Consider the following 13,564-nt stretch of genomic DNA (forward strand, 5'->3'; position numbering starts at 1 on the left):
GTTAAAGCTCCATAGTAGCCTGTGGCTGTGTGACAGATTCACTGGAGACATTGGGCCAGGGAACATGAATGATTGGTTCAAAGTAATCACATTTTGGCATTGTAGATATATAGAAATATGGGGTAGAAATGTGAAGCATGACAGAGCACATAAATCCGATCCACTTTTTTTCTCCACAAACCGACCAGAGCTGCAAATCTGACACAGTCCACCCATATAATTCCAATTTTCATATATCACACATTCACCTTTAAGACAGCAACTCTTATATCTCTCATATTCATGTTTTTAACCTTTCTTAAACTTTTAAAACGTGTCAGTTTTTCAGAATTCAATAGTAAATCAAACTTTTAAGAGGCAACCCCATTCCTGCGCTCCTCAACAGCACACAACCCGGACTCCTGACGCTGTTTACCCTAAAGGTCTCTGCATCCATGATATTGTCTTATTTCCCAAGGGATGGTCCATGACCCCTGTAATTATATACATACACCCGTGTACACAGAGACACACATGCACACACACATGTACATACATATCACACATCAGTGCTGATCAATACTGCAAATTGTCCACATCACATCTGTGCTGCACCAACATCTCACACTCTTATCAGTAGGTCAGCATGCCACCTGCTGCGACTTTGACCTCCTTATCAATTCTAGATGGAATAGAGCGGGGAGATTGAAAAAATGAAAAGAAAAGCGCTTTATTATATATGCAGGAAAATGAACTATGCTCAGGGGAGAGGGTCTGCTCCAGATGTATTTTGGAAGAAATGATTGGTTCACATTCTGCTCTGTTCCCGCAAATGTGCTATAATGTGACTTACAAGATAAATTACAGACATGACTTGTTGCGGGGATTCATCTCTCTGTTGTTGACTCTGTGTTAATACGGTAGTTTCTTCCCTTTCTCCCCCTCTTGTCCTAGTCTGACCCTCACTGAGAAAGTAAGAAAGGGAGACAAAGGTTTTTAAAAGGCTGATTTTTCAGATATCCATCTTTTGAAGTCTTTGAAGACTAAATCAATGACAGAAAACCAGCTCTATTTTTTTTCTTGCTCACATATTTACTCCTTACTGCTGTTGTTTTCTTAATCTACCTAATTATTACTCACTAACAGTAGTCAAAGTAAATTGCTCTTGTCCTGGCTGTACACTGAGCAGTGACTGTGCTTCTTCTGGCTGTATTTGGAGCCGTAACTCTCTATGACCCTGTGCTAACAAGCAGGTAATTTGCCAAACAACTCCCAAATCCCTCCTCTGTGGAGCTTCATTAAATTTGCATGTTCTCAAAGAGCCTTTTTCAATTAATTAATTTAGGGGCAGAGGGAGGGGTGGTGGGGGGACAGAGTAATGTGATTCCACGAAGCCAGTCACACCTTCTCAAGCCCTGATCGGTATGAAAATATCAAGGCTGGGTTGAAATTAAGAAACCCTGCTTTACATTATATCATAGCTCTTTTAGTGCTTATCTGGAGATAACTCCAGCATTGTGTACTTGTTTTCCCTCTTAGTCTGCCTATCTCATTGTCCTGTCTTCACTTCTCCATCTTTCTGCCTCTCCATTCTTTTACCCGTTGTCCCTGATTGCTGTGCCATAACCACAGCTGGTCCTCAACGTGGAAGATAAATCAACCAATTAGGGTGCATTATTTTAAGGGCTAGGTCCAAATGCACCAAATCACTGCTGGCGACTGCACCCCACTGAAACTCCTCATATTAATCATGATTACCAACAAGCCTAGTGAGCCGGGAGAGAAAATTAGCTTTTAATTGGGATTTGAGGAGAAAGGGATGGGAGAGTCGTCTAACGAGGGAAAAAGAGCGAGGCAACGTGTGTGTTCTCCACCCTCAGATGTAATAGTTAGTGTGGATTGAGAAAGTCATTATTATCAGTGGTCTTGTGTAAAAACTGTTAGAAAAGTTTTTTTGTGGTGTCAGTATTTAGTGCATATGTATGTCTTTAAGATAGCAGTCGCTATATTTAACTGCATGTATATGGCTTTAAGGCAAATCAGCCGTCAGTATTCCCCGCTGTGTGTGTGTGTGTGTGTGTGTGTGTGTGTGTGTGTGTGTGTGTGTGTGTGTGTGTGTGTGTGTGTGTGTGTGTGTGTGTGTGTGTGGTTTGCAGGGAGCTGTCAAACTGGCTCCTGAGGGATACTTATGGCCAACAGCAACATGTAATCTAACATGGAAGACATGCTTGGTAATTACCCACTCCAGGCCCTTTTGGGAGCTCTTTGAGTGACAGCCTGTCCATCTGCATACATGTTAAAGCTCATATGTGGCTTGGAGTGTATGTGTGCGTGCATGTGTGTGTGGACTGGATCTCTGCCTTTTTTGCATGCCTCACTATTTGACAGCAGATTGTGGACTTTGAAAGACAAGCCCATATAACCCCCATCTCTATTTCCACTGACCAAATCCCAACCCCCCTACTCTCCCATCCCCCTCCATTTATCCATATTTCTCACTCAATCCTCCTCTTTTTCTTCATCTTCCTCAATCCCTCTCTCTTTCCCATCTCTCAGATTTGCTCCTCTAGACTAATGAGAGGGGAGAGGATGGCACTTATTTTCACAAGATGAATGATCCCTCGTTTGAATCATAGTAGAGAGGGAGGAGAAAACAAAAAAACACCAACACATTTAGGCCCTTAATTGCTTTTTTCCCCCCAAAGAAAGTCAAATTAACATTTACTGTAGATGTTCAATGAATGTTTTGTGTGTATCAGTGCTGTTCTTTGTGTGTGTGTGTGTGTGTGTGTGTGTGTGTGTGTGTGTGTGTGTGTGTGTGTGTGTGTGTGTGTGTGTGTGTGTGTGTGTGTGTGTGTGTGTGTGTGTGTGTGTGTGTGTGGCTCCCAGAGTGAAGATGGTAACGAGAGACACACTGAGGAGCTGCTGGGGTGTGACGGCAGGACATACGCTGGCGTCGCGCTGCGCCGATCACACACTCTCCAGCTAAGACTAAATGCCCTCTCCTGGCTACTGTTTTAATGACCTACCCGTTATCTAATCACACATAGTCAGACCACTCAAACATACACACACTTTGAAAGGAAAAGCACTTTGTCCCACTGAATTTATCCCTTCTGTCATTGTTTAATAGATGCCTTTGTGCTTCTGCATAATTGTATTTTAAAAAGACCTTCAAAAATACGACACAGCTTTCACATTGTAGTGGTATAATGTAACAAAGTACATTTACTGAAGTGCTAGCCTGGGTAAACCCTGACGAACTTCCAGCAAATTTGAGATTTGCTCTACAACTGAGAAGGGTCTGGTGTCAACCAGGCTACTGAAGTGCTGTACTTATGTACAATTTTGAGGTATTTCTACTTTACTTGAGTATTGTTTTTACTCCACTACATTTATCAGACAGTTGCTGTCAGATTAAAATTTTACCATGAAAAAATCAAATTTGATGCATTTTTATGTATTAAATTAGTTAAAACTAGCTCCACGAGAATCCAAAAATATAATATATATTACAGTTTTTTTTGATTGCTTAAGCACTATTTTGAAAACAGGGACCGGTTCTTCAAAACACTACACTTAGCACAACCACACACCCAATTAGCAGAACACCTCAGATCCTTTGCAAAATGATACACTTTTGCAAAAACTATACACTAATTCATAAAAACCATAGTTTGTTACCATATGAAACACACACATTTCATATGACTTAGTTCTGTTTGAACCAGTTACACACTGCTGTTGCTAACCTAAAACACTTTTAGAAATTCTACTTCTCAGTGATTAGAGTGTAAATGAAGTACACAGAGAAAGTGCAAATATACAATAAGTTCACTAAACACTACACAAGACCAATGCTGCAGACTGAAGAAAATATAATTTATTTCTCTCCATATACCCAAATCAGTCAACATGTCAACATGGAGAAACACAATAAAACATGTCCCAGTTTTCATGCTACTAGTGTGCATAACACTGTTAGCTCAGCAAACAACAGACGAACATAAAATACTGGATCCAGTACAGGTTACAATTACAGTAAAAAAAAAAAAAAAAGATCTAACAAAAAATGTAAATACAGTAGGCTTATAGAAAATACTAGACTTACCTGCTGCATTTTCTTTGGTGCTTAAACCTGATTGGTGTGTCTACAATTAAGCAATCACGTGTTTACACACCCGATGGCTGTGTTTCACTGATTGGCTCAGATGTGTGGTCATTTGACAGTCAGTGCTTTAGAATTGCCAGGAAGTGGCATCATGAAATACTTCTGTGTCTAATATATACAAGTGTGTTTAGTGTTTTGCAAATCACTGTGTGCATTGTTTTGCAAAAAGTGTGAGGCTGACATTGTGCTTATAGTGCACATCTGGGCCAATGTTTTGCTCCTTGAGTGTAAGGTTTTGATAATTGTGTAATACTTTTAATTTCAGTGCAAGCAATCGGCAAAAACTGTAATAAAACTTTTAATTTTGATACTTAAAGTACATTTTGTTGTTAATACTTTTGCACTGGAATGCAGGACTTCTACTTTGGAGTATTTGCATTGTTGTATGGCTTACTCTACCTACAGTACTCGTAGGCATTTTTCTCCTACCTGGCTTGGTAAGGGTTACTGTCACAGATTTTGTGTGTGTGTGTGTGTGTGTGTGTGTGTGTGTGTGTGTGTGTTAAAAGATGTGTGTCAGGTAAAATGTGCTGTTTGATAGAGCCCTCTGTCTCCTGGCACTTAAGAATATGTTTAGTGAACTTGAGCTGAGACTGTGTTTAGTAAATATTTAAGGGCCTTGTTCCTACATCCCCACCCGCTGTTCGTTACGCACCATCTTTTATTCATAAATACCACACTCAAATTAGTTTTCAACCAATTCTGAAATATGAGTGTAATTAAGTATGTTTTCTCCCCAGCTCTGCAAAGGCACATGGGCTCTTTACTAATTGATGAAGGGCCTATTCATTATTCATGAGCTGAGATGAACGTGTAAATGCCTTGGCACCCATAAAAGGCCTGAGTATGCATGGTAGGGTCGGGTTGGGAGGTGCGAGGCAAAATCCACATGGGACTGTAGAGAAGGAAACAGGAATGAAGCAGGACAAGAAGAAAGTCTGCAAAATGGATGTGGGGCTCACTGACTCAGGCACCCACTATATTGGGCTCCCCCCTAAAGTTTAGCTTTTTTTTAATCCTCTTCTCATCGACTTAGTCTGAGTTGTAACGTGCAATATACAGTATGACCGGGTGTGACACACACACACACACACACACACACACACACACAAACAAACTGTCTGGATCGCTTCCATAGAGTTTGACGTACAGTGAATTTAAAATCACAGTGATGTTAGTCAGAGCTCTACTTTATTGGTTAGATAAAAGGAAATGTGTAATGCGTCTGGATCCTGGGAATATACTGAACACTGAGACAACAGTGCGTCCTTACATGGCACAGACCAAGATAAAAGGGTCTCCATGAAGGGACTTTCTCACTGTATGTGGGTGTCACACATAGTTCTCTGTCAGTGTGTGTTTAAGTGTGAGGTCACTCAGATTAACAAGCCACAGATGATGTTCATAATAAAAGCGAAGCAAAATACAACATTAGAATTTGGTCTGAATGCCAGACAGATGAGACAAGACTCCAACTGCTCCCCTCTCCTCGATGGACAGTCAGTGAGGAAGCATGTTATGGCTGTGATATTTATCCTCTTTATGTTTTTGACCTCAGTCTCACTCCAGTTGTTTCCTTCTGTGTATTATGTGGGAAAATGCAGGTTATACTGTCGGAGTGGTGCAATACGGCTTTTACTAGCCATCTAACAATGTAGTGTTGTCTTCCCTTGCACAGAACTTTCCTTCATGGGGCCGCTACACATCCCATTTTGCTGCTGCCACTGGCTCTGGTGCTGTAAAACTTTACAGTTTATTTTTCCAATTACTCATTTCAAGGACTCTCTGAAAATTGCAGCTTCTTCCATACTTTTCCACCTCAATCCCCCACTGTGTCCAAGTTATGGGATTTTATTCTCTGTTATTATTATTATTATTATTATTATCAACTGTTGTTACATAGACATCATAACCATAACAACCGCTCTATTATTATTATTATTATTATTATTATTATTATTATTATTATTGTTGTTATTATTATTATTATTATTTGTATTATTATTAGTAGTAGTACTCTAGTAGTAGTAGTAGTAGTAGTAGTAGTTATTAATATTGGAAGAGATGACAGTTCTTTACTCTAGAGCAGCTTTGTTAGTCTGCATCTTTGCTAATATAATTCTGCTATTGAAAATGAGAGCAGATCATTTTCTACATGGCTACAGTACAGTAGATCATGCTTAAGTGTCTGTGTAAAATATCCTACTGCACTCTGAGCCATTTCACCATCTTAGATTTTTTTAAAGATCTCTCCATTTTCAAATGAATAATGCATTTCATGGCTGCCAGAGGGAAATTCATATTACATTCCATACATTCAGCACGCAACATACAGTTACATTTACACTGGAGTGTAAAGAGTGCAGTATGACAGTGCAGGGAAGTGATGATATTGGAAAATATTTGAGAAACACTATTCTATGAGCACACAAACTTTTTTGAGGAAATATCCCTGTCAATACTTGAATAATAAAATCACAATTATCCTCTATGCAGTCGTTGTAACAACACCTCTAACTTTGCCTACCAGTTACTGACTCACACAGTGAGATGAGAATGATAAAGGCTGTGTGTGTGTGTGTGTGTGTGTGTGTGTGTGTGTGTGTGTGTGTGTGTGTGTGTGTGTGTGTGTGTGTGTGTGTGTGTGTGTGTGTGTGTGTGTAGTTTGCCTTATTTGCCTCACTATTGCTCTTTTTTTACTTTTCTGTCATCCACATGTAAATATATTCCTATTCCACATGTGTACATTTAAATTTAGCCTCAGAGAAGCTTGTTCTTTCTTGTTGTTTTTACCTCAAAGTCATATCATAATGAGCTTCAGAAATTGTCCTCTTTTATGGAGGATGCTTGAACATATTTTGCTTTAGTAGGAAATGATGCCATCTGTGCTGGATTGATCTCCATATATTATGGACAGACCAGTTAACTTCTTCCTACGTGCTGTTTGTGTTAAAGCACTTATTTCTTTTTCTCTTTCTCTCACTTCTGTCTCTTAGAGCCACAGCAACACATCGAGGACAGATCATTTTCAAGGATGCTCTGGCCCAACAGCTCTGTGAGCAAGGAGGTGAGTAACATCAGCAGGATGACACTCACATATACCCCTCTTCCCTGCACATGCAGGCAGATATTCATATGCGAATAGACATATGTCGAAGCAAACATGTGCACTGACATACATACCCTACCCCCTTATCACTTCCCATTACTGTCCATCATATGCACAGATTTTCAGAATATGGATGACACAATATGGTTAATATGCTGCTTCTTCATGACAGTGGCATTGCCACACTTCTCTTCTCTTTCTGCCTAATGATGCAGCCAGAGCCAGAGATATTTGGATGTCCTATATTGCCAGCTTAATTTCAGCTTATGCTAAACTCTCTCTGCCGGAGATTTACGCTTTATGGCCGACACTTCTTACATCCACTTTCTGTGACAGCCTAAAGTAGCTATAGACAGACAGTGCAGTCCCACTCTGCATGCTGAGTGTGTATAATTGCTTGTTTACAGGAAAGAAGCCTCCTCCTCACTCGAGAACTCCTCCTTGTAGATCAAATTTGACTTTAATGCTTAAAGTGGTACATTAACTGCTGCTGGTGTCTTTTCCTGTTTTCTGTTACAAGGGGAAAACAACAACATTTAAGCTTTAAGATATACTTAGTCTTTATTAGAAAAAATAACCTCTGTGGTAAGTCTCTTAGGACTCTTCATTGCAAGTGTGTCCCTCAGCAGCTCATAGGAGACACTACTGATGATTGCAGCACATGCCAGGAAGAGAGTGCTCAACTATATGGCTGAATGCCACTTAGAAAAGGTGGGGCACAATGCCCTCAGTCAGGCCTGGAAGAGTGACAAAGAGAGAGCGACAAGGCTCTTGTCCTTGCCCGAGAGCTCATCCTCTCACAACCACTGACACACTGCCCCAGTCTTCTCCCTCTGCAAATGAAATATCTGCAGCCAACAACAGTCACTTAGTTGTTTAGTGCCAAGGCCCTGCAGTATAACACTTACACACAACTACTCACAGCAGACAAGCTGGAAAGCAGAGATTTAGACCTTACAAGGCCTTGGAGAGGACACGTTGTGAATAGGGGCAGACAGAGATTAGTGAGTTAATGTAAAATCTACAGAGACAATGTACAGGTATGAGAGGCAGGACAGGTGGGAGAGACACTAGTGACAGTGATAAGGGATACATGGGAGCGAAAGCTGCTGCATGTAGAGCTATAAATTACTTGTGTCAGTAATGACACTTTCTGTCTAATTGGTGAAGGACAGATGGGAGGATAGAAGGACAAAGATGGTGGGATGAAGAGATTATAGTAATGAGAAACATGAAGGTCATAAATTGGAGGTGATTTGAGTGTTGGGGAGAGGTATTAGGATGATTAAATATCATTAACAAAAGAAAAGTGGGGGAAAGAGTAGGTGTGAGTGGGTGGCCGACCTTGTTGTAGGCTAATTCCTTTGACGGCCAATAACGCAATGCTCTTTGTGTTGCTGAACGTCTCCAGGAAATCTGAATAACAAATGAGAAATGAACATGTTATGGGCAACAGAAGGTGAAATGAGTTGGAGGAGAGATAAGAGAAAGGAGGAAACAGAATTGGGTCTGACAATTTCTGGTCTCTTGTGGATTGTCCGAACAGAGACAAGCACCCCACTGACCTAACTCCCTGTAGTCAGTTCCTCTTCCTCTTTCCAAACCAAAACCTGCAACTTCAAAAGAGCTGTGCAGATTACAAAAATCATGAAACTGGAATGTGCAGGGCTCTTGAAAATTACTTTGACAGTAAGTAGTACTTGTGACAGTAAGTAATTGTGTACTGTGGGGCAGCCAAAATTGTATAAATGTGTAGAGAAGTGTGATAATGCAGACACCAACTCAGAAGAAACTGTTGAAAAACTATACATAAATCATGTTTATTGTCTTAGTTCCCTCAGCAAAGTCATACTTGCCAGCAGGTGAGGCAGAGGCCTGTAGACTTTTCCCTTCCGGCGGGATCAAATAGGCTACCGTCCCAAATTCATCCGCAGAGTGGCAAAGAGAGTGCACACTGCTTTGAGCAAAGTTACTTCAAATCTAGGCATTAGCATTCAAAGTGGAATAAAAGATACGAGGCCAGCTCAAGCCACTTCAGAAGTTCATATGCTTAAGACTCAAGCTTTGAAGAGCTCGAGAAATGAAAGCTATCTAAAGCAGGGTTATGATCCATGGAGGATAGGGAGGGAAGGAGGAAAAGAGAAAGGAAGGGATGGATGGAGGGAGAGAAACAGGCTCACATAAGAAGACAATCACAGTGATCAGCCAGGGTGAGGACTTTAGGAACAAATGGACAGATTAGCCAGGGAGATAGAAAAAGTAGGTAACACTAGAGTGTGAATCTGAGCTTAGCATGATAAAGAGAGAGAGATATAAATTCTAATGTAAATAAGAGATTTAAGGATAAAGAAAGAAGAGGAGAGGTATAAGCTTTTAACTCACCGTGGTACATCTAACATGCAGCACTTTGCTTCTCAGTAACAGAAAGCCTGTGTGTGTGTGTGTGTGTGTGTGTGTGTGTGTGTGTGTGTGTGTGTGTGCGTGCGTGCGTGCGTGTGCGCGTGCGTGCGTGCGTGTGTGTGTAATGTGTGTGAAATTATCTTTGTTGGGGGATGCCTGCTCCCTGACACACTGCTCCCCCCTGTGCTCTCGCAGCTCCTTACTGCTGTGCCAGCACCCTTCTTCACCCCATTCCTTCGTTCAGTGTTCAATTCATCTCTCCAACTTCCCTCCCAGTTTGCTTTGATAACACCCCATTACTTTCTTCGACAACCAGCACAGAAAAATACTCATATTTTCTTCTTCTTGTGGATTCAGAAGACAAAACTAATGGGAGTCTGACAAATACTGATGCAACAAAATAAAATGCAGTGCACAACAGAGTAGTCCGTGGCACCAATCAGCACGTTTCCCGATAGTTTGGACAGGCTCCCAGAGATGCTCCGAAAAATGCAAATCACGCCACAGTTTTAAATGACTGGAAGTATACGAACAGACAGGCAGGAGGATGAACCAGAAGTACATTTCTGCTCCTGCTGAGTGGCCATAAAAAGACTTTTTAAGCCCATATGAGAGGAGCCAAGGCAGAGAATGAGGAGAGGTAGTGGTGGGCCAGGAAAGGGTGCTCTGTGCTAGAGGGTGGAGTGGTTGCGGGTGTTCAATGTCGCTGCAGGCCGTCCATCAGCTCTATCTCCTGACAGCAGGGCCAGCAGTCCCTGCTTTCTGCCCAGCATCGCCAGGTCCTCTCATTTCCAGCGAGGGAATAAATCAGGTCTTTATGGGCCTGGCCGAGTGCACTGCACCCCAGATGGATTATTAAAGAGACATATAACTCAAAGAGGCCACTGCTCCCTGAGGGACGCCTGATCACAGTGAGACAGAGGAGGGACGGTGGCCTCAACTCTTCCACCTCCTCGCCACCCACCCAGTCTGCCAGCCAGCCTGCTTGTCTGGCTGAACACCGGCTCGACTGCCATCCCTCATTGCTCACCAGCAAGAAACCTTGAGACCTCACTATCTAGTCTATATATCTTCCTCTCTTGCTAGTGACGTTCTCTCTCCAGTTTTTCTCCTAACTCTCTTCCCAGTCTTCCCAGTAGTGAGTCTTTCTTCTTTGCCGGTCTCCTCTCCACTCACCTATAATTATTGTAATGATGCCAATTGAAGCCCACACAAAGGCTCTGCTTTTTGCTGAGTGGAGTGAAGTGTCTGCAATCTGACCTTGGAGAACCATTTCTTTCTAGTCATTGTAAAAAGAAAAACAACAGCATCCTGCGTCCTGGCGAGTCAGTAATTGCAACCGCCAGTTAGACAGGAGCAACTTGACTTCAAACGCAGTTCACGTCGTCAAGGATGTGAGTCAGACGAAGGGAAAAAGAGCAAACGAGAGAAGAACAAGGGAGATTGGAAGAGTGAGTGCAGTTTACAGGGTTTGGAGAAAAAGAGGAGAGAGAGGAGATTAGAGCTGGAAGATGGAGAGAAGAGGGGGAGAAGATTTAACATGACTTGTGCCCTGCGCTCTTTGTGCAGAGATGTCTGAGTCTGCCAAAGCTTATGCTCATTTGGTCCCTCCTTGTATCACCCCAACCCTGCTCATCAGCACCAATCCGATTTTAGTCCCGGTATAGTTTATTGAGAATCTCCTCCTTTTTGTTGCTCCTGTTTATATGTGTGCATATGTGTGCATTTGCATAGCAGCGAAATAGCAGAGAGGTTTGGATGGAAAACCTGTCTGTGTGTACGTGTACCTTTCTGTGTGCGTGTGTCCCTCTGCTTGCTTGTGAGTATAAGCCCTGGCCAGGGAGATACAGGCATTAACAGAGATGAGCCGCAAATAGAGGAGGCAGTAATTGAAGTCTTTAAGAAAGTGAGAGGGGATTAATCCAAGTGAAATGAGCGCCACTGTTTGCTCCCGATGCGCAGAGGGTTAGGCAGAGAGAGACAGTTTAGGCAGAGAGAGACAGTATGGGTGCGGATGGAGGGGTGGGCAGGAGGGGGAGATTGTGATAGAAGGGAAGTGAGAGAGACAGCAGGAGAGCGTGATGAAGCATGGAGAAAGAAAACTGTAAATGAGGCCTTTTTGGAAGCTTGAAGGGATTATCCACCCAAAAAAAATCGTTTGGGCCTTTCTCCAGCCAAATGGCCTCACTAGAAAGCCTGAGAGTGATTTAGAAGGGTTTGTTATAGAGAGAGACTGCAGAGAGCAGAATACCAACCAAGCATTTATTACTTTATGTCAGTTTGAGAGGGTGGATTACCAGGAATCGGGTTTCAGTAAATGCTCTTCTCAGGTTGAATATGTAAGATGAAGACATTCTCATGTAAACTGAGCACACAACTGCATATTTCATTTTTATTATAGTTTAATAGGAATAATAAGGTACAGGAAACATGACAGAGTGGCACATGCTGGGATTGATTGCTCCTCTAAACATGTTTTGAATCAGCAAACTTTGGAGGATTAGAGGGTGAGGAAGGGGGAGAGACGGAGTGGGAGGAAGAAGGCCCTTTGATCTCGGTTTAATGGGCTTCATCGTCGAGCCCGAGCTCCAGCCACGGAGCTGAGCATCAGGGCCCACCAGAGCGGCAGCAACAGACGCAGCACTGAACCGCCCAACTCTGTCACACAGGCCACTAAGACTCCAACTTTTGCAGTCAGCATGGAACTTTACCACCACTCTGTGAATAGTTAATCCAGTTTCTAACTGCTCGGCATTTGGATCAAATGGGAAGAAATTGGGCCAGCTAACAAAAGTGAGGCTTGAGCTCCAAGTAAATACATTAGCAGAGCTATTACGATAGTAAGAAACCTTTTTTTGATAATCCCTCCTCTTGATTAAAGTTCTCTTGTTTATAAGGGGTTTTAGGTGGGCTTTCTCAAATGTAAGCCCCTCTCTCAGAGAAAATTTCAGAATTGCTGTAAGGTTTGAAAGAAAGTCTTAAGTAACTTGAAACGTAACTTTGGAATGAGTCTTCACTGTGTTATCTTAGTTCATTTTATCAGGTGGGCAGACTCATCCTGGATGGAGAATACTGTGGCAGATTATCCTTCTCTTCTGTCTGGCGTAAGACTGTCTTTAAAAAAAAAAAAAACTACCAGAGCGGAGTAAGAAAGCTCAAAGGGATTGAAGGGTGACATGTTTGAGGTTAAAGCCAGTGTGCGACTCAACAATGACGATCATGATGATCACGAAACAAGGTTAAATTCAAATTCTCTAACACAGGGCATGCAACATAAACAAAGGTGTGCACATTGCATTTTACTTTATGTTCTCAGTGGCTGTATCTCAATATACAACAGGGAAGTTCTCAAGTGTGATTATCACCTGGTGCACCCGTTTTTTGGTGCAAGTCTGAGTTTAGTAAATGACATCCACCAATCCATCCATTCTGTATGCACCAGCTAATTAAACAAAGTTTCCACAAAACTAATCAATCAATTGATTGATTGATTAAGTTTTAAACCGCACTATGTACTAGCTCCTCCATCTTTTCTAGCCCAAAGGTCACACCCATACTCTTATTTTTCCATATTCGTATTTACACCGTATTTTTTCCAAAATGTGGATGCAGAGTGTATTCTATTAAGTATTCTCTGTGATTGAGTTGGAGCGTTTGTTTTTTTAACCCATGTTTGATTTATTAAGTCTTAACACTCACTACCTCCCTCCATTCACCTCCCTCCTCCTCTCAGAGCTGTGTATCCCCTAGGAGAGATTGATGGTTGAGTGTGTTAGCTAGGCAGTGGCCACAGATTACAGCACACAGGCGCCTCTGGGGTGAATGGCGGTTAATTGGCATTGAACCGTTAATCACGGCCGCCCGGCCTTTCATTACGAAAAGGAATTATCAGCAGCAGCCAAGAG

At 42.1% G+C, this 13,564-nt stretch overlaps 1 protein-coding gene across 2 annotated transcripts in view; it reads left to right on the forward strand.

Moving 5' to 3' along the window:
- reln (reelin) overlaps positions 1 to 13,564 on the forward strand; it is a 98,551-nt gene that overhangs the window by 46,033 nt on the left and 38,954 nt on the right. For both annotated transcript variants that reach the window (XM_039807716.1, XM_039807715.1), the window contains exon 4: positions 7,147 to 7,217. In XM_039807716.1, coding sequence (XP_039663650.1) covers positions 7,147 to 7,217 — 71 coding nt within the window. The remainder of the gene's footprint in view (positions 1 to 7,146; positions 7,218 to 13,564) is intronic.

The sequence above is a fragment of the Perca fluviatilis genome, chromosome 8 (assembly GCF_010015445.1).
Source record: "Perca fluviatilis chromosome 8, GENO_Pfluv_1.0, whole genome shotgun sequence".
NCBI classification, from domain to species: domain Eukaryota; kingdom Metazoa; phylum Chordata; class Actinopteri; order Perciformes; family Percidae; genus Perca; species Perca fluviatilis.